Raw genomic sequence first — 24,480 nt, 5'->3', positions numbered from 1 at the left:
ACAGGAAGTGATGTCACCACACACATACTTTAAATAAATCCAATATGGTCATTTAAAGTCACATTTCCTTTAGCGCACAGACACATGCGCACACACAGAGGTTTCATCAGAGGACAGAGTGCACGTGTTGGAAAAAATGTCAACCAGCTGGAAATCAGACAGAAAGTTGAGAGTTTTCTAGATTCTCTCAGCAGGTGGAGATAGAAGCATGTTGCTCCAGTAAGGAGCAGATGGAGGATTTCTCCTGCTCCGTGTTACACTGTTAGCCTCACGGTCATCACGGCAGTGTGCACAGCTGATCAAACTGAATCTACATCATTCAAGGAATTTCTGAGTCGTATTCCAGCTTTAAATGGATCCAGTAGTCTTTGTAGGTTTTATTAACATCAACACGTTATCTTTTCTGAAAACAATGCACTGTTTCTTCTTCAGGGAAACCAGTCTGATCACAGCATTCATTGACTGGTGTGATCTTAATGGAAGGAAAACCAAGAAATTGATTTCCGTTCTAGTTGTCTTATATGGTACATGGACTGCACTTATATAGAACTTTTCTACTCATATGCTGACCACTAAGCGAGCTTTGCACTACATGTTACATTCACCCACTCACACCTCCACCCATACAATCATACCTCAGTAGACACATCTGGGTATAAACACATCTGGATCTATTTTATTGCAGTATTAATTGATTTCAAATTAATTTTAAAATGATATAAAATTGATCAATTTATAATTTTTAAAAATAATTTACACACACAAAATGTGCATAATAAAAATTCCAAATTAAATATGTAAATAAATAAATAAAAAATGAGTAAAAAACTGAGGCAAATATTGTTTAAACTGCACTTATTTTTCTCCAGAAATTTCATGTTGTTAAAAAGGATAATAGGTTAATTAAATTTTAACATCATGATAATCTACTTGTAATTCCTTATACTAAAGCAAAGGGGAAATGTGGGGTTTTCATTAATTATAGGTTATTACCATAGACTGTGGTTATTACGCTGTTACTTTACTGATCCGGTGTTGTGTCGAGATCCGTTTCCCATCCAACTGAAGCCTCGTCCCATCCCGTCTACATGGTAAAAAAGTGTGTTCTGGAAAAAGGACTTTTTTCTTTTGTACTCTCAACAAACTTATGTCGCTAACAGTAACAAATACTGTAATGCACACACACAAAAAAATGGTTTAAGAGTTTTCAGTTTGCTTTTAGGTGAAAATGATTTCTCCACTAATTACATATAATTTAAAAATAAAATAATGTTGTGGCCTTTTCTCTAATTATTGTACTAATAATTTGCTTACTTGTTGCCTTTAGTTAATAAAGGGTGAAATGTCCCTTGCCCCTGTGTTCAGGAGGAAAGGAGGGCGTGAAACTGGCCAGAACCGCCACTGTGTTGGTTTTTAAGCGTGTTTTGCTGTGTCTCCGCAGTAATGGTGCCATGCTTCGTGGTTGACAATATGTGGAATTCCATACCTACTCCTGTGAGTTTTTGGCCGGCATCTCTGGAAACTCAAACCACGACTGATTTTCATACAGCGTGGCCTCGTTTCCCCGCTACGGTGCCTGCTTCTCGGCCCACGTTTGTGGCCGCGGACCGCGCCGCCACAGTGGTCTCTTCGTTGGGTCTACCGCCATTTTACGTCCCGCCTTTTGAAAACCAGACTGCAAGTAAGTCCCTGGAAACACTGAGCAGGAAGTTGGGTATAAGTTAGTCCAAGCATGGCACCTATACCCTGACAGTATTCTCGCTGTACTGAACGTTCATTTTGTTTCAGGATACGGTTCTTTTCACAGCAGCATTGGCTCCAAGAAACAAAGCAGAAAGGCCTCCCTGCAGAGGTAAACCGCTGCTTCTACACGCCCATAATCCGGCTGTTTAACGTCTGTGGTTGAAACATGAACCTGATTTTCGTGTCTCCAGGTCTGTGCTTGGTTTGGTGAATTCTCATCAGTATTTGGATCTGAGTGGCTCTGAGCTGCTGCGCTGGTACCTGTGTTTGTCGCTGGAGGACAGGAAGATCATACAGGGTATGTCCTCATGGCAGAAGTCACTGATGCTTGATTAAATGTTTATTTTGAACTGTCAGATTATCGGTTTGCGGCGTTTTACTCCTTAGAAAAATAAAGCTACGTCACAACGTGATGACGGCGCCATTTTCCGTTACCTACCTCCATTATTTTAATCGATTTAGATTAGTTTTATTTAGTGTAATGTGATTTTAAATCAGTCAAATTTAAAGTAGATGGGAATGGATGGAGAAAAAATCAAGAGAGAAGGTGGACATTACACAGAAAATGTCAAAACTTTAGAAAGCTAAGCTAAATCACACGAAGAGGGCGCCATCTTGGAAGGAAGGCTTGGAAGGAAGGTGAAGTGATGTGTGGACCGATATGATACCTCCAATACAAGCTATGTATGTTCTAAAAATTATTTTCATGTTAAAATATTGATATTTTAGTAATGTGAGGTAAATATTAGGTTAATTACTAGCTGAAATACAGTAAGAAGTAACTATACCCTCAGAATCTCATCTAAACTATTCAATCACTGACTTGTTAATTTACCATTTGTCCAAAATACACAGAGGAGTTGAGATGCTGTTCTCACCATAGACATGATGTAGCAAGGACATGTATACAGGGTAATAAAAGGTGGTAAATGAAATTAGCTAAAAGTATTTTAATGTAGTAAAAGGTAACAAACACAGTTTGACTTGGTAGTAAATTTCTCAACATTCCTTCAGTATATTGTGACTTTTCTATTGATGCTGTTTAACTAATATATATATATACCCACACAAATGTTAGGGCTTTCAAAAGTAACGCGTTAACGATGGTAATTTATGTAATTAATTGCGTTAATTTTTTAACACAATAAATGCATGCATGGTATGACAAGCCCCATTCATCCGTAATTTCTCTGTTATGATGGGAGAACATGGAGAGGCACACACTGTTGCCAACTCCCCGTAAGAAAAGTAGCTATTGGCTGTCTAGAAGTCGCTAAATGACATCATCTAATTTGCATAATCAGCCTGGTACATAAAGTTGTACTGGATGCTGCCGTGGAGAGGGATGTCGTGGGAAAGGCAAAAATTAAAGAACAAACAACCTAAAAATGTTTAGAACATCATTCTTTCATTCAATTATTATTTTATTTAAGTTTAATTTTATTAAGTGTAGTTTGTTTTTTAATTAGGAGTCTGGAACATGTCACCCTCTTTATTAGTAGACATTACTGTGACGGTAAGCCAGCACAGGCTCATCCAGCTGCAGCTTTGTACATTTCATTTTCAGCCTGGTCATGAAACAGAGGTGGTTGTCTCCGCTGGGAGCTGCTGCTGCTGTGTGGGGACCAAGCGTCTTTTGAGTCTCCAATAATACCAGAAAAAGTCGCCAGATTTGTTGCTAGGCGAAGAGATGTCTCCCCATGAACACGAACAAACGGCTCCTCTACTGAAAGCTCACGTCTCACAGATTCCACAGCTGGAAGTTTAATCTCGCTACGACCAAGATTCACCGAACCAGAGGCAGAAGAAGACCCGATTTATGCTGCACGTTTGTAAAATGGTAAATGGTCTGTATTTATATCGCACTGTTTCTGTACCTGGATTGATACCCAAAGTGCTTTACATCATACATCACATTCACCCATTAACACACACTGATGGCGGAAGCTGCCGTGCAAGGCTGCTAACCACGACCCATCAGGAGCAATTAGAGGTTCGGTGCCTTGCCCAAGGACACCTCCACATGAACTCAACTTGGCTGGGGATCGAACCTGTCCAACAATCACGATGTTCTGCCATCTCCATGGGTTTAGACAGACAAGGAGAAACGTAGGTTCTTCTTCTTTCTTAAGGTCCAGACAGAAAACGTCTCTTCATTTTAATAAACGCTCTGTCCTGATTACATGAGACACACCGATGCAGCAGGGAAGGGAGAAAAACCTTAATTAATCATTGTGTTAACGCGTTAACGTGCCCAGCCCTGGTTCAAACTTAATGCAGCTGATCTGATTGTTTCATTGTTTTTTCTTTCAGATGAAGGAGGTTTCCGTCAGTTCCTGCAGAGCCATCCCAGCCTGGACTTGTACCAGAATCAGGTTTCTGTGAAGTGTAAGTCGTGGAGCTGCTGCCGTCTTCTAACAGCCGTTTACGCTGTAAACAACGAGCCTTTATTTGTCCACACACAGATCCGTTTGGAAGCTCCGGTATTCCTCAGCCGACCGTGACATCCAGCCAGAATGAGTACGTCTCAGTGAAACTTGCTCATTTTTCAGCGACTTGCTGGTGAAACTGTGTTTTGTTCTCAGGTGTGGAACGTATGGACCGAGGATGTGCATGTGTGGTAATGTACCATCTTGTGACTTTAATGATGAAATGATCCTCTGAGACTTTAAAAGCGGGATGCAGATTATTTATTTAGATTACTGTTGAAGGATGAAACTAGAACTGGACTGGCTGCCAGATTAGTCGCCCCCTGCTGGTGAATAGAGAGAATGCAGGTTTGACAAACTGAAGATCTTCATTAGTCCCTCAAGGTTTTCACTTCCCTTCTTTCTTTTATTTTAAATTTTTGCTGCTAAAAATGATTCATTCTGCAACAGATTTTCTAAAAATGATTAATTATGGAGCAAGCACACCCCCCCCCCCGGGACATGAAATACACTCACAGCTAACTATACCAGCTCCACCTTGCTAGGACTGGGTTGGACCCCTTTGTCCTTCAGACCTGCCTTAGTTGTCGGTGGCATATCTTAAACAAGGTGTTGGATAGGGATGTCACGATTACTTGATTTTACAATCAATCGATCGGGTATTAAAGATTCCTTAGGATCATCACTACATCAAAGATCATGACTGACCTAGGTCTGAATAAACAATTAGTCGAAACTGACATTCAAAACCAGAAATCAATGTAATCTTGCTCGTGTCAGTTATGTAAAATATTTCTCTTAAATATACTTAGAAATATTCATGAAGTGACCATAAATGGTTGTTATAAAATCACTATCTGCTCTTCTATATAAAAATATTTGCAACAAAGACTTTCAGTTAGCTGAGGACTAAAAGTAAAATGATACTAAAATAATTGCTAATTGTTTGTAATTTATAATTAATTTGTAATTAATTGTGATATTGATTTGAGGTCACATTGCCCAGTCCTCGTCTGCACCTTCATCAGGGTGCACAGAACGAGATCAGAGATCATCCTGCAGCATCCTCTAAATGTAATGCTTAAAAACTGGCTTAAAAACCTTCATAAATAAGGAGAATAAAGTGTTTTTGGTCAAATCTTGTAGAGATTATGACAAATTTAAATTTTTAATGATGGGTATAATTTTATTGTTTATGCGAAGAAAAAAAAAGGTAATTTGACAGATTAATCTCTTTGCATCAACGGGTTACCTTTGACATCCCTAATTAAAATTAAAAAGAACTGTAAGGAGTGTTTATGTGATTTTACATGTTTATAGTGTTGGGAAATTAATTAACATGTAATAAAAATACACGGTGATCATAAAACTGATTATTTCTTTGACAATAGTCGTAGCAAGAAAATCTGTAATCGTGACATACCTAGTGTCAGAAACCTTCCTCAGAGGTTTTCTCCATGTTGGAGTCCAGTGAACCCCCCACCATGACACCTGCAGCAGCCTGAAGCGTTGATCCAAGGCAGGATGGATCCATGTTTCCATGATGTTTCCACCAAATTCTGAGCCTACAAAAACAGAGAAAACATTGCGTGACAATAAAAGCAAAACTGTGACAGTGAACGCAGCACTGTCTTTTCATCTGGAGCCAGTGTTCCTACCACAGAGTGACTCTAATATCAGTCTAATAATAAATAAAAAGTGTTGAGCTCAGATAAACTTAAACAGCTGATTTTATTTCTTTGTCCTAGAAGAATGTTGCCAAACTTGGCAGCAACTTCCCAGGAACGTCAGGGAGAATGTATCTCTGATTGGGTTTTGCAGCAGCAGTGAAGCACAAGATTACCTCTGTGAAGAGCCGGTCCACCAGGTCTACAGCTGTCCCTTCACACAGAATACACACTTGGACAGGGTGGGTGTTCACCAGGTTACTGTTAAACGGGTTAGTTGGTAAAACGTGTGCAGGATGTTTCTCTGTTGCAGATGGACAGCAGCAGCATCAGTCCGGCTGCGTGCTGCTCGTCTCTGGAGAGATGCTGGCAGAAAAAGCTCAGGGGCCAAAGTTCAGCAACATGCGTTCAGAGTGGAGACGTCTCCAAACCTGGAGCCGGTCCATCGAAGTGAGTACAGGTCCTACACCTGACATGCCCAGCAGGTTGTTCTTCTTCAACCAAAGCAAGCGTCTTTTCTCCAATCAGAGTTTCACCTCATCAGCTTCGTTTTTACGTGTAAGGCTGCGACACGCTCCAGTAACGGCTGGAAACATGAACCTTTTCCCACTAAAGATGACCACTGAGGAACCACGTGATGAAGTTTCAGGTGTTTTTTTGTCTCATTCTGTCTGCAAACACGTCTTCGGGTGTTCGTGGTTGTTTCAGGTCAGGACTGCAGGCCGGACCAGTACCCTCCTCTTCCTCAGCCTTGCTGCTGTAATGTAGCAGAAAGAGGTTCTTCATCATGGTGAAAACTGCATGAACGACCCTGGAAAAGATGAAGGCAGCAGAACCCTGATCCGACCCCGTACCGCCTAAAACCTGATCCGACCCTGTATCCGACCCCATACCACCTAAAACCTGATCCGACCCCATACCACCTGAAACCTGATCCGACCCCGTATCCGACCCCATACCACCTAAAACCTGATCCGACCCCATACCACCTGAAACCTGATCCGACCCTGTACCGCCTAAAACCTGATCAGACCCCGTACCACCTGAAACCTGATCCGATCCTGTATCTGACCCCGTACCACCTAAAACCTGATCCGACCCCGTACCGCCTGAAACCTGATCTGACCCTGTATCCGACCCCATACCACCTAAAACCTGATCCGGCCCTGTACCGCCTGAAACCTGATCAGACCCCGTACCTCCTGAAACCTGATCCGACCCCGTATCCGACCCTGTACCGCCTGAAACCTGATCCGACCCCGTACCTCCTGAAACCTGATCCGACCCCGTACCTCCCGAAACCTGATCCGACCCCGTACCACCTGAAACCGGATCTGACCCCATACCGCCTGAAACCTCATCCGACGCCGTACCACCTGAAACCGGATCTGACCCCATACCGCCTGAAACCTCATCCGACCCCGTACCACCTGCAGCTTGATCAGACTCCGTACCGCCTGAAACCTGATCAGACCCCGTACCACCTGAAACCGGATCTGACCCCATACCGCCTGAAACCTCATCCGACCCCGTACCACCTGCAGCTTGATCAGACTCCGTACCGCCTGAAACCTGATCAGACCCCGTACCACCTGAAACCTGATCTGACCCCGTACCGCCTGAAACCTGATCAGACCCCGTACCACCTGAAACCTGATCAGACCCCGTACCACCTGAAACCTGATCTGACCCCGTACCGCCTGAAACCTGATCAGACCCCGTACCACCTGAAACCTGATCTGACCCCGTACCGCCTGAAACCTGATCCGACCCCGTACCACCACCCTGATCGTGTACCCTTATTCCTATAAAGGCTCCATGTTATCAGTTATGTGGAACTGGTGACCAACTTTCAGAACTGGTTGCAGTCGCCTGCCCAAGTTTTTAATTTAGGTGCATTTTTATTTTTGCAGCTTTGCTCTCAGAAGCTCATTTAATACAGTTAAAGGATTGTTTGTTTTTTTTTTATCGTTAGACATCGACATTGTTAGTTATTTAAGTTATTGTGAGCAACAGTGAAGTTTCTAAAAATGTTTAATTATTTGAAAACCACAAATTCCAGCATATTCCACATTTTACGATTAATTCCAGTTTCCATGATTCTCGTCTGTGTCGTTCTTCATCGTACCGGATGTCTAATGTCCGCCGGTGTCAATGTTAAACCAACACACAGCACAGCTGTGGAGCCAACCAGAGGTGAAGACCAACCTCTTCCCTCAGCTTTTTATCTCTGTGTTATTCTTCTCTGAGCTTGGGTAAGAAGGCAGTGAACATACTACGCACACAGAGACGTTAGGCACACCAGTGCGAGCAGTAAATGAAGTTAACATGCGCTGCCACTTGCTTGTGCACGCTCTCACTGAAGCGTCAGATCAGTTCTGTCAACATGCTCGCTGCAGCGCCACAATTCCAACCAATCACAGGCTCAGACAGAGCCATGCTGATTGGCTGCTTCACTGCATGGTAACTTTATTGCACTATATTTTCAGTTAGAATTGTATTTACTTTCCGTATTGAGTGCCATGTAGGTAAAGTCGATCTTTGATTGATTTTGCAGGGCTAGCAGTCGGGCATCTGTCTTATTCATTGTCCTGCTGCTGCTAGCCTAGCTAACCTAGTGAAATGAAGTAGTTTATAAAAGTCACCAGTTGTAAATGACTTATCTTTTGTTGTAACTTCATTATTAGCTCCAAATTTCCCAACCTTTGTTTAGAATGTGTTGCAGGTTGAAGAGCTGAAGCTGAAGAGAAAACACATTAAAAATCTTGGCTTCGTTCTTTTCCTTTTGTTTTTTGTTTTGCATTTTGAACCTCCTCTTCTCTGTTCCCTGCTTTGTTTCAAGATTAACTCACTGATGCGAGCCTTGTTGTTTCAGGCCAGAGTGGCCAACGAGAACCGGAGATCACCAAGGTGTGGACAGGATCCAGAACTCTCAGTCCAGTGATGTGTGCATCATCCAGCCGGTGCCAACTGAGGAAAAGGGTCCAATCCACAGCATCATTACGGAAGATGGGAGCATCCTCACCTGTCTGCCCAGCACAGACAGGCAAGAGTGTCTCGGTGGGGTTCCCTCACTCCCGGCCCCCATCAACTGTGAGACCCTAACGTCTGATCAGTCATTCATCGGGAGGAGGGACACCGCAGAGAAATCCACCTCCACCTATACTCAAACCTGCGACGTGATGGTGAGCACTGAGCTGCCGCCTCCATGTACGTCGACTCACACCCAAACCAAAGCTCCAGAAACCTCCGATCAGTACGTCATCACTGAGGTCTACATGTCAGACATGGACTACCTGACCGAGGTGAGGCCGGGAACCAATGAGATGCTAGTGTTTACTGCTCCGGCTAAATGTTAACGACCTTTTAAACTTTTCAGAAATTCATCAAACTGAAGATGTCTCAGGAAGCGAAGGAGAAAACCAGAAGGTAACGTGTCAGATTATCAGTCCTGATCAAATCATACGAGACCTGTGGGGTGGCGGTCATGTTGGTATGTTTCTTTGAGGACAAAAAGACCTTACCAAGTCATTGGTTGCCGATGGTGTTTTTAGTTGGGGGTGGGCGATTTAACAAATATACTTGATGTGTCCCGAGTTCTTTAACATGGGTTGTATATAAGGGCTTTTCCCCGAACACAAAGTACAAACTATCACTAAAGTGTTTTAAGTTGTCTTCGTGGGATTTTCTTCATAATTGGGCAGCAGCCTTCCCCGCCCATCCAGAAAACTCCGCATGCATGTTGTTGTATCGGGACAGACAGGAAGGAAGCACAGGAAGAGATGGGAAGTCCATGTATCAAGCTAGTTTAACAATCTGTTTAACGGTGCAGGCGCACCTTGATCTTAACGAGAGCTCTGAAAAGTTTTAATTTGGTTTTAAATCACTCCACAGCACCAAGACGGCACTTTTAAGGCTTTTATTGATATGCTTTTAACTCTGGCAACTCTGCCGTCCTCTTGTTGCTGGACCTGACAGCGGCCGTTGGTACGGTCGACCTTGATATTCCTATCATGGCTGGAATCATGTGTTGGCCTTAAAGGAGCTGTTTTCCAGTGGTTCCAGTCATACTTATCTGGTAGGACTTTTTATGTCAACTTGGGCCCCAATAGCTCCAGAATAGCCCCTCTTAGTTGTGGCGTTCCTCAAGGCTCCATCTTGGGTCCAGCCTTGTTTGCATTTATATGTTGCCTCTGGGATCTATTTTTTCAAAGTACAACATTTCCTTTCACTACTTTGCAGATTTATTTGCCCCTAAAAGCAGGGACGGTTTCATTTAATCTGTTATTGCCTTGTTTTAAAGATGTTAAACAGTGGATGTCATTAAATTTCTAAAATTAAATAAGAAAAAAACCCAGAAATGGACATTTTTGGCAACTCCGGCCCTTTTATTTTCTTACTTTAAGGCAAATAAAAAACTTGGCATGAATCTTGATGGTTCCTTTAAACTGTGTAGGTAGGTGTGCAGTAGTCCAATAAGGCTTTTTCCATCTAGCTAGGTAGGGTAAAGCCACACCTTCCAGCTAATGTCTTTGAACATGTGATCCTTCTTCATCACTTGCAGGCTGGACTACTGCATCTGCCCGTATTTCTGCTTGGATCAACCTTCGGTCAATCGTCTCCACTGGCTTCCTGTTTCTTACAGGATCCAATTCAAAGTCCTGCTTTTTGCGTTTAAAGCACAAAACAGCCGAGCTCCTATTTATCCATGCTCCAGCAAGATCCATGGGATCCAGCTCCCAGCTGATGTTATCCATTCCGATTAAACTCTGGAGCTGACAGATTTTTCTGTGGCATGTCCCAGACTCAGGAACCTCCCTCTAAGTGTTGGATCTGCACAGTCACCGGAAGTTTTTAAATCCCTCTTGAGGACACGTTTTTAACCACAGGCTTTTACCCCAAGTTGAACTAAACATTTTTCTTTTTTTAACTGCCTTATGCTGGGCTTACACCAGAAGACTTTTAAAAGATTTGCAAAAGAAAACTACCAGCTCATACCTAAAGACAAATGTTTAGAGTTTTATACTACCGTTCAAAAGTTTGGGGTCACTTTGCCATGGGATTCAATAGGGAAGTGACCCCAAACTTTTGAACGGTGGTGTAAGTCTCAGCCTAGTCTCAGACTGAGATTTGACAAAGACCGTAAAACACTATTTACAAGACTACAACTAGATTCTTTCAACATTTTTTGTGATATGTTGGACAGTTGATATGGAACAGGGCTGATCTGCCCACATCAAAGCAAACAAGGGGAGAGTTTCCCTCCAGGGAAATATACATCATCATTATTAAGTGTGGCTTTGCATCTCCACCAGGTTTTACACCGACTCATCAGAATCTGGAGGGATGAATGAGTTTTCTCTTCTTCTCTCATTTGTTAGGTCATTATTCTGTAAATGATCCACAGCAGACGTTTACTTCTTAATAACATCCGCTTTTCTTTCTGGATGGTTCATCTACGACGTTTCATCACAGCTTCTTGTTCGTCTTTATTTTTTTTATCTTCATGTTTTCATCCGTTTTTGCCGGTGTTCTGACTGTCGGGGTTCCTGTTTCTGCTTTGTCAGAGCTCATCTATTGGTTGTTGATCGTGTTTCGTCACTGCGACTTGATCTCAGACTAGGTAAAGATTGACGTTAAACAGCGCAGATTACCGCCTTAAACCTAACAACCGAGATGACCGGAGCGCTGTGACTCCAGTAAAACTCTTAAGATTTCCAAAAGACTTCCATTTTTAGTCTGCGATCATGAAAATCGTTTGGTGTGAGCCCAGCATACGTTGTTGTCTTAAGGCAGATTTATACTCGTGCGGTCGTAGCTGACGCTGGTGAGTTTGCTTTGGAGCTCGAGCGTAGGGGGAACGCGTCGTTTTGGTGTCATGTTGCAGTTTCTCCTCCTAACCTGAAGGTGGCAGCAGGGGCGGTATCGGCCGGTAAACTCACCAGGTCGGAGTTCTTTTGATGGTTCTCTTCAGTTCTGTGGTATTTTCTCTTTTAAAACGATAATGGCGTCCAGTATGGTTCAGTGTCTTTATTAGCTCGTGGAAGGTAATGAAGAAATAATTCGATCAGCTTCTCATCAACTTGATCCACTAGTTATTGTTTTTAAAAACTGTGGTTAACACACAAATTCAGCGAGAAGATCCAGATATCCGGCAACACGTGATCCCAAACTGACCAATCACAAGGGAGTAGCTCCGCGTAACCGTCTGCGTAACAGAGGTGCACGTCGAGCCTCTGCGGCGCTACGCCGAGCCTACGGCGGAGACAAGCACGCAGCACGAGTATAAATCCGCCTTTAGTTGTTTTAAATTTGTTTTTGTTTTATTGCTCTATTGTGTGGCTTTATTTTATTTTATTTTAGATGTGTTGAAGTTTGTAAAGAACTTTAGGCAGGCGGGACCTGTTAGAAATGTTCTGTATAAATAAACCTGACCTGAGAGGTGGAAGCTGTAAATGAGACAGAGGATTTGGTTCAGAAGAACACCAGCTCTGGATCGATCATCCAGCAGAGGTTCTGGTTTCACGATGAAAACGTTCAACAAAATTATCTGCATTATAAGTCTGCAATGGAAAGAGATCACGGCTGTAGTAACTAAATAAATCAGTAAAGACATGATGGCCTAGTTAGTGGTGTGGAAAAGCCCCGATTCCCATTTAGACACTTGCTCCAGAATGTAATTTACCTGGTTACAACTTTGGTCTTTTGTGCATGATTATGTTGAATTCAGCTTTTACAGAGTCTTAAAGGAGATGTCAAAAAAATTGAAAATTTTGTTGTGTGTCATGGTAAAGCCAAAAAATAGTACCACATTGTTATTGATTATAGGCCTATGACCACTTTAAGACACCACTGGCCTCCAAATGTCACTAGAAATGATGGCAGGCAAAAACTGCACGATGGGCATGAAGTGGAGTTTCGGTAGGTATACGTATTTTTGGGTAACTTGAAAGAAAATTGCACGATGTATCACGATGGTAGTCACATTTAATGAAAGAGGACAAAAATTCCAACATTTTGGTGTGTAACTTGTCCAGTGGAGAAACTAAGAGCATGTATCTGTTAAAAACAAAACATTTTGGATGTACAATGAGGATCTCTGATCCATGAGGATCAGGTTTTAGATGCTTCCCTGCTCCAACACACCTGATTAAAATGAAACTGATCCAACAGATTAAGTTTGTACAATGACACCTTAATATGAATCGGGTATGTTGAAGCAGGGAGACATCTAAAACCTGCAGGCCCTGAGTTTGACTCCTGGTCTAAGATTTAGTCTAGGGGTGTCAAACTCTGGTCCGGCTATCCTGCTGGTTTTCACTGTTTCCATGCTCCAAGTCACCTGGCTGAAATGAATGGGTCATTGTTAAGAAACTAACAAGAAGGTGTTGGATCCATTTGATTTGAATCAGGTGTGTTGGAGCAGGGAAACAACAAAAACCTGCCGAAAGCGGCCCTCAAGGACCGGAGTCTGACACCCCAGATTTAGTGACATCACTCTGACTTGAACGTTCAGCATAAAAATCCCAAAACGGTGATTTTGGAAAAGCTACGATAAATATCAAATCACTGATTCAGTAACGGGAGTCTTGGTTTTTGTCACCCAGGTGAACTTTAAACATGCTTTTTATGTAAAGTGAAAAGGAGCTGCAGAGCTTGTGTTATAATCTGGTGAAGTCCTGTTGTCTTTTCTATCACCAGCAGCTCAGATTGAACGTTAATTTAACATCGTCCCTGTTAAGCATCAGAAACTGGTTCTTCTGGGACAAATCTCTTTGATTTTTTCCAGTTCTGGTTGTCGGAGGAGAACAGTTTGCGACTGTTTGCAGCGAGCTCAGCAGGCAGAGCTGAGTCTGCTCGCCCTGCAGTACATCATGTGCCGACAGCACTGCTGCAGACTCTTCTTCACCTCTGCTGAGCGAACCCAGCTCCACACCTCGTAAGGACACGGTCTTTATCGGAGTCCCAGACTGGGCTGACGGGCTTGTTTTCAGCTGCTGGTTTCTGCTCTCTGTAGGACGGACGACGCTCCTGCAAACGTCGTCGGCATTCTGCAGAAACTGGACTCTGACTTTGAGCAGATGAAGCATCAGATCCTGACGGGGGTTCCTCTGGAGCAGCTGCAGCCTCTGTCTGTTGACTGTGTGAAGATCACCACAGGTGGACGCTACGTCCCCGCTCAGGTGAGTCTCCACCTGGTGGAAATTCCCCTTTCAGCTGTAGAGGTTCTGACTTCCTGTCGTCTCCGGTCAGGTCGTCGGTGACGTGTTGGGAAGCGTTTCCACTCGGTATGTCCACACTCACCTCATCTGTTAGATGCAGTTAAACTGTTGAAACGTTGATTTTTAGCTCTTCTACGCTGATCTGATTCTGTTTTTATGCTCTAAAAACTTCATCTTTCTGGTAACCAAAACTTTTCTGTGCTGCTTCAGTCTTTAGTTTGATTCAGATGTTTGCAGGACAGTGGTCCTTGAGTCAGAGCAGGATTTCAGTACAACTCCCATCCTAGTGTTTCTGCTTCATTTCTTTCTGCTATTTTCTCACAAGGAGTCGAGTCAAAGCAGAACAACGGCTCTAACTTTTCCTCTGGGAGGATTTTCAGTGAGCTTCACTATGTTTTAGAAGAGAACCTCATTGGTAAGACAAAGGGAGACACTTTTACCAGAAAACACACAAAAAAGACCAGAAACATGTTCCTGCTTATTATCCCCCCTGGACGTGGTGTGTTCAGAGTCATCGTTTTCTTCACTTGTTGCATCACTTTGTGTCTCCATTGGATTATTTTATTTTTCATTCAATTAGAAATCTATTGTTGGACTGTATTTTATAAATTGCTTGTATTCAAGTTCATATTCATCGTGATCTTTGTCATCTTTGTCAGATGCCTCTCGTTTGTGTTTAAACAGATGGAGGTTACTTCAGGGTTCCTCATGAAATCATGAAAAAGGGAGTGATCCAGCGATTTAGAGAAAAGTGTCAAATCACCTGAGTTTCACTGATCTCTTGGTTAAACGTTTGGAAATCACTTTACTTCTGACGGTTAGATTCCTCCTCTGTTAGCTGACCAGATGTTGGGGCTAACTTTAAGCTAAGGAGGCGATAAAAGCTGTTTTCTGGTTTTACTTGTCAAGATTGTAGTTCCTAGGCACCAAGCCAATAACAACATGAGTTATTTTAACTGGAGCCAATGTTTTACCGATGAAGAATCTCGACCATGATGGAGTCAAACAGACGGTCATGGTTTGTTTCCACCAAGCACACAGAGCAACACTTTACAAAAACACCAAAACTCGTTCTTCCAGGAGCGGAAACAAAGCCGGGTTTGTCTTTATCTCCACTGCTTCCACCATCCACACACCAAGAAGTTCTAGACTTCCAAGATTTTCCATGTTTTCATGTGCTTTGTGTGTAGAAGCTGGTCTGAAGCAGCAGATGGCTCCAGATGTCTGGATTAAGATCTGGTCAGCTACAGAGCAGCTCTGTCTTTTACTTCTTATGACTTCTGTTTCCTCTTTAATCCTGAAGGTCGTCTGAGGAGCAACAGAAGAAGGAAACAGCTGAAGAGACGGGAAAATTCTCCCAGGTGTGCGGACGAACACAGCTGGGTCGGTGTATTAGACGCCTCAACATTCCCTCCGTAGACAGAGTCCAGGATGCCTGAAGATTAAATCTGTGGAACAAAAATGATTAAAGTTTTTCTCAGAGTTCAAGCTGCAGACAAAAAGATCAAAGCTGTAAGGTGACACGTGAAGGAAGATGAAGTTCTTCAGCCAAGACTTTATTTACACAACGAAACAATGAAACTACAAAGAGGCAGCAGTAAGATTAGCCACAAGCCAACACGTAGTTTATCTTCCAGCAACCAGTTTGACTTGGACACACACTGAAAGCATTCTGGTGGTTATTATGGGATGTGATTTACACCAGTAGGTAAACCTCCCCTCTTTAGTAAATCTGCTGTTTCTTAAAAGCTAAAGCAGGTTGCAGATTTGTTAAAAACTGTTTGTCTCGCTCAGAGTAGCAGAGCTTTTCCATCAGTACGAGCTTGATTAGCTCTCCATGACTTCATCTACATTATCGTACAAACGCGACCTCCATCACCGTGTGACCTGTACGCGGCCCTGAAGCGACACGCGTGCTCATGTCACATGCCGTGTACGGCGGTAAACATGGATACTGCACTTGTTAGCATCTATGCTATCAAAGCCGGAAAGATGGATAAAACATTGTTCTGTCTGTTGTTTACATTGGATCTTACCTTGTGTCCCCACTGCATCACTGTTGGAAATTTCTTTAATTCACTGGAACAAAATACATCGTGTACGTCAATGGTTCCCAACCTGGGGTCACAGACATGTCTGAGAAACGCCACAGTGCCGGTGATTCGTCCTTATTTTGAAAAAAAAAAAGAAAAAAAGTCAGGCTATATGTTAGTAATTACCTTAAGTTTGGTTTTATCAAAGGAAAGGAGTTACCCAGAATGCATCATTCATGGTGAAAACATAAAACCAAACATGGTCTCAGCATGGGACAGGCGGGGTGTCCACAGCTTTTTGGTAGTTCCTCAGGGAAAACAGGTTGGGAACCACCGGTCTGGCTAACAGCAGTTTCATCAGCGAAGGGTGGTATGCAGGGTTCATATTGAAACCCTCTGGTGTAAATCCCAACAAGGAAAATGTGGCTCAAGTTTAGTTTTTCTATGTAAAACTTCACATCGCTCTTAACATTCATTCCAAAAACGTGCAATCATCGGCCAGATTAAAGAGAAATACGTTTCCTCCTGACATTTTTTACACCGGAGAAATGTTCGAGCTGGCTTTGTGAAGAAACTGAGGTGAAGTATTAGCAACTGGTTTTCCTTAATTACATGTCAAAATTTTACTCAACATTGAGAATACTTCGGACCCCGGTTCCCACCTGGACGGATCGCGAGGTCGTCTTCACATGTGCTGGTGGTTTCTGTTAATGCCATACGATTCCAGGGACGGACGTTCATGATAACACACGGACATTATTTCAATATTCATAGTTAATGAAACGTCTGGAAGAGGACTTCTGGCACATTTCTCATCAGGAAACCTACAGAAATTAAAACAAAATTTATGATTTAGAGATATGCAAAACAAAAAAAAAAAACTTTAGATAATAGTTGAAACTTTATGTGAAGCTGCTGGAAATGACTCTACCAGGAGCAATCTGTTGTTGTAACACCCAGCCAGGACTGTGAGGGTCGTCTGATTGGCAGAAGAGCGCGGTGGGACTGAGCTGAAGGTTTAAGGTGCTTTTTCTTCTCCCTCAGGTCAGACAGAGAAAGTTAAAACAAGCCAAGAAGGACGGAGAGCAGACGAGGAGATCTGCCACTCTGGTGCCCAGCAGCAGATACATCAGCCCAAACAGGAAGCCTGAGAGTGAGAGTAAAACCTGCCGTACGTCTTATTTAAACACCTGCTGATGAAATCACCTTTCATGTTTCATTTCGTTTCATTTATTATGGATCCCATCAGTCTTCACCGAAGTGAGGACTACTCTTCTTGGGGTCTAGATCTTTTCAAAGCATAATAATAAAACATACTACAAAATATTCAAACATAACATTTAAACAAATACAGTAAAAAATACAACAATACTAACAACAAAAACAGTAAAAGTATAATATACCATGTATCTAAGCCTCTAACGTGAATCTCACCACATCATATTTATGATGTTTGATGGGCAGCAGCAGCACAGAAGGACGAGGTCAGCAGCTGTGAGATGTGGTACGATGCTGAGGAGGTCCTGGAGCTTCCAGCTGCAGACCAGACTCTGGATAAATCACATCACAGCTGGAAATGTGAAGATTTCACAACCGCTTCAGGTCATCATGAGTGTGTGTTGGATGCAGAATCAGTGTGTGAGGAGGCCGGCAGCTCAGAGCTGGACGTGTCCACCCTGCAGAGTCACACGACGGAGGTGAGTCCATGCACTGTGCTGGTCCGGCCAGCAGAGGGCAGCGCAGGCTTTAACTCAGACTTTGTTTTGCAGCGTGGTGTGAAGCAGTTGTTGGAGAAATTCCAGCCGTCGGAGGTCAGGAATGATTCCAGGTGAGCTGCTGTCAGATCTGATGCAACACATCCCACCTAACACCGTCAGGTTTTAATGCAGAGAGTCACAGTTGCCTTCTTTTGGCTGCTTTTCTAGAGTTGCCATGGTGATAGTAAGTGGTTTCCAGTCTGCTGGAATGGTGGTGAGACAGCTGAAAGGCCTCCGAATACACGGCTGTGCTTTAAATGTGGGCACCTGAGCAGAGATACATGTTTATGACCTCAAAGCTCAGAACCTTGAATGATCTTAAATCTCTCTTAAAAACTCATCTTTTTAATTTAATTTTTAATTTAATTGGCTTTTAATTCCAGTGAGCATGATCATTAGGCCAGGCTTTTTAATATCATTTTTATTGTTTGCTTTGTTGTTGTTTTGATATTTTTATGTATTGTTATTTTATCTGTGCAGCACTTTGGGTACCTTGTGGTATGTGAACGTGCTATATAAAGAAAGATTCATTGATGGATTGATACATACACATAGACATATACAACATACACCCACACTATATAGTTTATTGCAGCATATGTTTCATATATACCTACACACACATATATATAATGATTCCCTACTTTGATAGATGCTGTTTAATATTTTGAATTGATTTATATCAGTGGTGAGTTTAATGTGTTTTGGCAATGACTTCCATTCTGTCATACTTCTACACAGAACAGTGTGTTTAGCAGCATTGATCTTGCTCTAGTTGTTGTAAAATTTCCCACAGTTGCATGTCTGGTGATGTAATTATGATTTTCTGCACTAAAGGTTTTAAAACAAAAAATCGGTGGAGCTTGATATATTCAGGACCAGCTTGTTTGCTTTAACCCATTCAGCAAAACCTTTTACCTCCTTATTTATGATAGTTTCTAATTTAGAATTAGTTTCTGCTGATGTGCATATGGTTGAGTCGTCTGCATACATTACGATGTTAGCTTTATCTAATATACATAAGATAAATCATTAGTGAAAATAGTGAATAATAAAGGACCAGGACAACTCCCCACGGCGTGGTTCTGGTTTCTGAAAAGCTGTCATTAAAAAAAACTCGGTTTGTTTCCTGTTCGATAAAAAGAATTAAAACCAAATCAGAGCAGATTGCTTGAAGCCTTAACAGCAACGTTTCTCTAGTAATAAATGATGATCAATTATATGGAAAGCAGCTGAGAAGTCTAGAAATACAACACCAACCGTATTTTTCAGTTCCTCTAAGCCAGTCATCTGCTCCGTTATCGTGGAGGCGGCCCTCGTAGATAAGATTTATTCGGCGGGAGGAGTCTGCAGTGGGAGGGAGGGAGGAGCCTTCATCGGCAGGAGGGAGGAGCCTGCAGCGGCGGGAGGGAGGAGCCTGCAGCGGCGGGAGGGAGGAGTCTGCAGCGTCGGGAGGGGTTTGCAGTGGGAGGGAGGAGGCTGCAGCGTCGGGAGGGAGGAGCCTGCAGCAGAGCGCTGCAATGCCAGCTGCGCTCGATTTGCAACTGAAAACAGCACAAGAGGAAACTAAGAAGACAAAAATAATCATTTTATTTTTATGATCGTTGAAAACCAGATCCCAGAGGGGTCTGCAGCAGTGGGAGGGAGGAGTCAGATCGTAATTATGATTAAAATTCGATTAATCGCCCAGCCCTAGAGCAACCTCACCAGTCTGTAGTCCAGGCCATGTACTGGCTGGTTGTCTGTACCTCATTTATGTTTACATTCACCAGTGTGAACTCAGCTGTTTCTATTTGTAATTTCATTCCTATTAACAGGTGAAAAATATCATTACTTAAATTGGGCCTTTCTCTTAGTTTTCTAGTTTGATGGTAAAATCATCATTTAAATAATCTGCAGTTTCTCTGGGCAGAACTTTCCGCCCACCTCCAGGAAGTATGACCTGGATTTGTTTTTCCTACCTGTCAGATAATTTCCTTCCTCCTTAACTTGATTTTTATATATATATTCTTTTTATTCCCTTAAAGTTTAGTAACAGTTTCTCATTTTCCTTTAGAGATCTCAGTCCCATTTATTTCCTTTTATAACTGCAGTTTTTTTCATTTGCTCTCATCTTCATAGCTTCTTTTATTTCTTTGTGTATCCAGGATGAAATGGCTAACCAGGGTGATATGGCTTTCCTGACAGTAAACTTCCTTAGTGGGGTATGTTTCTCCACCAGAGGCAAACATAGACGGTTAAACTTCGGCAGGATTATTTGCTGCCGACACGTCTGACCAACAGATTTCTTTCACACATAAATGATGACTGGACAGTTTGATCTTTTAAATATTATTGTGGGTCCTGGTCTACTTCCTGTAGTGTTTCTAACGACTATGATCAGGTTTTGTTCGCTACTGGGCACCGACGTTATCTCGCTCTGGAGAATTAGTAAAAACATGATCAACAGCTTCATGATGTAGATGTGTTGCTGCCACCATCCTTTACACGTTCTCTGGGTTCATTTCTGACTTGCTTTTGTTGCAGTTTGCACCTTTTTCTTCAGAGGACAATGTTAAAGTCTCCCATAGAGTAAATATCTGACCCACAACAGTTTTATTATCCAGCATTTCACAGATTGTATCAAGACATTCAGTGTTAGCGCTCGGTGGCCGGTGGCCTGGGAGTACGAGCTTCTGGTGAGGGAGATGAGCCTGTAACCATAACATTTTAATATTGCATCCTATCAGTACGTATTTTCACAGGCACATGCTCCCCCACCATTTCTATTTCTATCATTTCTGTAAATGTTGACCTTTAATATCTAACTCGTTAAAGGAAGAGTCCCGAGAGTCTCTGAAATAGCACATATGTGCAGTTTATGTTCAAACAACAATACCCTGACATCATTTTTGTTTCTAAGACTGTTTATGTTAACATGTTTGGTACTTAAGCCACTCTTAGCTTGTTTGTGATGTGATTGTGCAGATTCTTTAATGTCGGCCTTCATTAATGCAGTTAATCCTGAAGTGCTGGTGTGAGGGTGGACGGCCAGCCTGTCAGGTCCGAGGTCGGCCATATCTCCTCTCACGTGAGCAGATGAACCAGAGTTGTGTCGACACATAAAAGACAACTCAGCAAAAAACCGTTTAAACTGGATCTTTAGGCTCGTTGTCACAAAGACGCATCATTTGTTCCCATTTTGTTAAAAACCTCATCAGAAATGGTCTCCATGAAAACGTGGCTGTCAAGAAGCCATTCTTAAAGGGCAACAGGGAGAAAAGGCTGAGGGTGGTCACATGACACAAGAACTGGACTGAAGATCAGTGGAAACAGGTCTGATGGAGGGAAGGATCCTCCCCAGAACCCAGACCTCAACATTGAAGCATTTTGGAATCATCTGGACAGAGAACGGAACAAAAGGCAGAAATATTTGGAAAGTCTGGAGAGCTTTCCTGAAGACGGGTTAGGGGTAAAAGATGTTCACTTTAAGCTGCTTCGGACTGGACAAGATCCCATAAAGCAGCATTATTTGGAAGAGTGCAGGATGACTGAAACCACAAGTTTTAAATAAGATTCAGATTTTCACTTTCCTTCTTGTTCCCCTCTGTTCTGTCCATCCAGCTGATGGCTCAGCTCCAGCACCGAGAGCAGGAAGGTGGTCCCGGTGCTGAGGGAGCCCGTTGGTCCTGAAACCTGGACGCCGTGACTGTTGACGGAGGAGCACCAGGACGTCCTCAGAGGCCTTCAGGGCCATCAGGAAACTCCTGTTGCCTCCAGGGTTTTGTGGTTTGCAGTTATTTGTTCAATTATAAGTTCTTAAAGAAGAGGAGAAATAAATCTGTTCTTTTTTTGTTGCTGAGAGCAGAAATCTGATTCCTGGAAGTTGTGACCTGAAAGCTCAGAAGGCCTCACACGGTGCAGCCTCTGGATTTACGTCAGCAGCTCATGTAGTTTAAAAGAAATTAAGTTTAAGGTCACTGACAGTTACACAAGCAAAGAGTTTTATTTTGTTTCGTGCCATTTGTTAATAAAACTGAAAGAAATCCTCAGTTGTGTTTGGTTTTTATTAAGCTGCGACGGAGATGAGCAAACGTCTGGTTTCCTTCCAGATTTCACTGCTTCTGAAACCAAAATACATTTCTAACAAAACACAGTAATGAATAAAAATCTAAAAACAACGTTTCTGCACCATGACAGCGACGCAAAGATCATTTGAGTCCGTGTTTGGCAGGTATTGGTGTGAAAGTGAAAAATCAACAGTAGGAATAGAATATGATCCCATGGAGACGTTCACAAACACCTCCGAGCTCACATTTCAAATAAATTAGGCTGACGTCACTGAATAGAAGTTGTATACCTGTTTTTATTATTATTATTGATCTGTTTGTTTTTTTCATGATTTTAGAATAAAACTGCATATTTTCTACTCTTTTTGTCTTTGCACACAAAATTTCTCTCCATTCCATCACATTTTATTATTTTAGTTGCTAATTAATGTAATGAGATTTTATATATGTGTGTGTGTGTGTGTGTGTAATATGTCCAGTTTAGAAATCTCAACCTCAACATTTATTTTCACGTCATTCTAAATAAAAATGGAGTCGCGCTGCACGCAGCTGCTGCCTCAGTCTGCCTGATCCTGTTGGACGGGTTTGTGCTGGAAAAAATGTCGTTGCACCTGTTGCAATGACAAAACTTTTCATTTCATTTTCATTTAATTAGTAAAGTAAAATAGTTTTTTTCATGTTTTTATTTAGTATTTTTCCTTTAGAGCCAACACCACCCTGACTCCTTCATGTTCAGCTTTGATAGTCTAATGAAACCACAGCTATAAAAAGACTCATTGCAAAGCCTTCTATAGGTATGATACAAGTTTTAAGTACAAAAATAAATAAAAATACTTCATTCTAGAAGAAATTTTAAATGCTAGAATTTCTGTTTTTATGATGAACCCATTCATATCTGAATTTATTTACAATTATATGATAATCAAATAAATACAAAAAAGACTAGAATAAAATAAAAAAACAATGAAATGTTAAATGATTAATAAATAAAAAATACATAAAAGTAAGATTACAAATTAAATATTAGGTAAAGGTGTATTTCTTTACCTAACAACAATCTTCCATCTGAAATGTTTTAATTTGGCTCCTTTTTGCTCCAAATTCCCATTTTTTCCATGTATGTTCCCAAAAACTATTCTTTTATTTATTCCAAACATTCCTGTAATTCGACAGGCGGATGTGACGTTGAAAACAAGCTGTAACGTTGAACTCAGCCCTGACTGTTCCTGGGTCGGTTTAATGATAGCTGTGGTTCAGTCATGGCAAACTAACGCGCAGGAAGCTGGGAAAGCGGAGCTTCTCAACCTCATTTATTTAGTCATTCACAGAAAGGCAGCAAACAAAATCATTTAAAGATGTTTATTTTCATTTTTACACGTTTTACAATATAGTTGTCCAGTGTTCTTAATAAAAATATGATACGTGTTTCCATTTTTAAAACGACGTACTTTATAAATACTTTTAAATTCCATTACCCTTTTCTCCGAGTTACATCAAATGCAGCATAATCCCGCTTTGTTTTTCTTTTTTTTTTTTCTTTTTTTTATGGGCGGGGCTTCCAGAGGGGACGTAAAGCAGAGAAACCGACAGCGACACTTCATCCAGAAAGGGAGAATCTCAGTTGTTGTGGCGCTTTTGTTGGACTGCTGCTGGTTTTCGTTCTGCTTCCAGATTATTTAATCCCATTTTGGCGCGTGGAATGGTGCCGTGACCTCCTCTGGGAAGTTGGGAAGCTGCTGTCAGCTATGAGTGAAGACTTCGGGGAGCGGAGGTCTACTGAGGAGTCCAAACACAAACAGGAGTTGTAGAAGCGGATCACCAGGACTCTGCTTGTCCCGCTGTCCGTCCGTCCGTCCACGCGGAGCGTCACGATGAGCCGAGGAGACGCGCGTGGAGTGCTGGAACGCGGCTGTGTTTTGCGCAGATAATGAGAGGTCTGATGGGAGAGTAACACGTCGGTGCGCGGAGTGTGTTAGCAGAGAAGAAAGCGACTGATCTGGAACTGGACTGAGCGGTGTTACACACCATGTGGAGCCCGAGGAAAGCGGCTCTCTGCTGGCTGCTGCTGGAGACGTTCCTGCGCTCTGCTGGAGGTAGGAGCGACCCGACCGGGTTCATATGTGACGGCAGTAACACCACTGTTGTCACCAGGCAGCATGTAGTTACAGCAGGAGTGTGTTTGGATTGTACACTCAGCTGGAGAGGGCTGGAAACCGCTGCCACATGGAGGCGGTTTATTGTGCAGTGATGATGGACAGAGCTGGGGGGGGGGGGGTCTTCTTTTCTGCCAGGAAACAGTGGATGGCTCCATTTATTCGTTAAAACACATTAAAACATTTTGCCCAAATCTAAGTTAATTTTATTTTATTTTTCAACACAATCTAAAGCCTCCTTCTGTCATTTATTTGTGGAGTCTTCGGGACCAGTTCTCAGGATCCTTGAAGGACTTTCCAAAGTTCTTCTTTGGATTTTTCTGCCTTTTGTTGCGTTCACTGTCCAGATGATCCCACTGAAGTCTGATCTGGGGAGGATCCAGCCCTCCATCAGACCCGTTGCCACTGATCTTTAGTCCAGTTCTTG

At 42.4% G+C, this 24,480-nt stretch overlaps 2 protein-coding genes across 2 annotated transcripts in view; both read left to right on the top strand.

Annotated features, from left to right (window-relative positions):
* Positions 1-1,206: 1,206 nt before the first annotated feature.
* rbm44 (RNA binding motif protein 44) lies at positions 1,207-21,867 on the top strand. Its single transcript, XM_042001021.1, has 20 exons — positions 1,207-1,222; positions 1,442-1,681; positions 1,789-1,852; positions 1,935-2,041; positions 4,057-4,131; positions 4,209-4,263; positions 4,329-4,363; positions 5,921-6,081; positions 6,153-6,289; positions 8,715-9,144; positions 9,219-9,268; positions 9,538-9,624; positions 13,629-13,778; positions 13,857-14,022; positions 14,093-14,127; positions 15,365-15,422; positions 17,139-17,265; positions 17,559-17,791; positions 17,864-17,922; positions 21,455-21,867. Exons 2-20 carry the CDS (start codon positions 1,444-1,446, stop codon positions 21,456-21,458), a joined length of 2,271 nt encoding a protein of 756 aa, XP_041856955.1. The 5' UTR covers positions 1,207-1,222; positions 1,442-1,443; the 3' UTR covers positions 21,459-21,867.
* Positions 21,868-23,447: 1,580 nt separating this feature from the next.
* The window catches only part of itgb5 (integrin, beta 5), a 64,997-nt gene continuing 63,964 nt past the window's right edge, over positions 23,448-24,480 (top strand). Inside the window, exon 1 of the mRNA XM_042001020.1 lies at positions 23,448-23,993. Within this exon, the coding sequence (XP_041856954.1) occupies positions 23,927-23,993 (67 nt within the window). The 5' untranslated portion in view covers positions 23,448-23,926. The remainder of the gene's footprint in view (positions 23,994-24,480) is intronic.

This window comes from Melanotaenia boesemani, chromosome 12 (assembly GCF_017639745.1).
Source record: "Melanotaenia boesemani isolate fMelBoe1 chromosome 12, fMelBoe1.pri, whole genome shotgun sequence".
Lineage (NCBI taxonomy): Eukaryota > Metazoa > Chordata > Actinopteri > Atheriniformes > Melanotaeniidae > Melanotaenia > Melanotaenia boesemani.
Note: the sequence above shows the minus strand (reverse complement) of the source record. Positions and strands in the feature narration are given on the sequence as shown.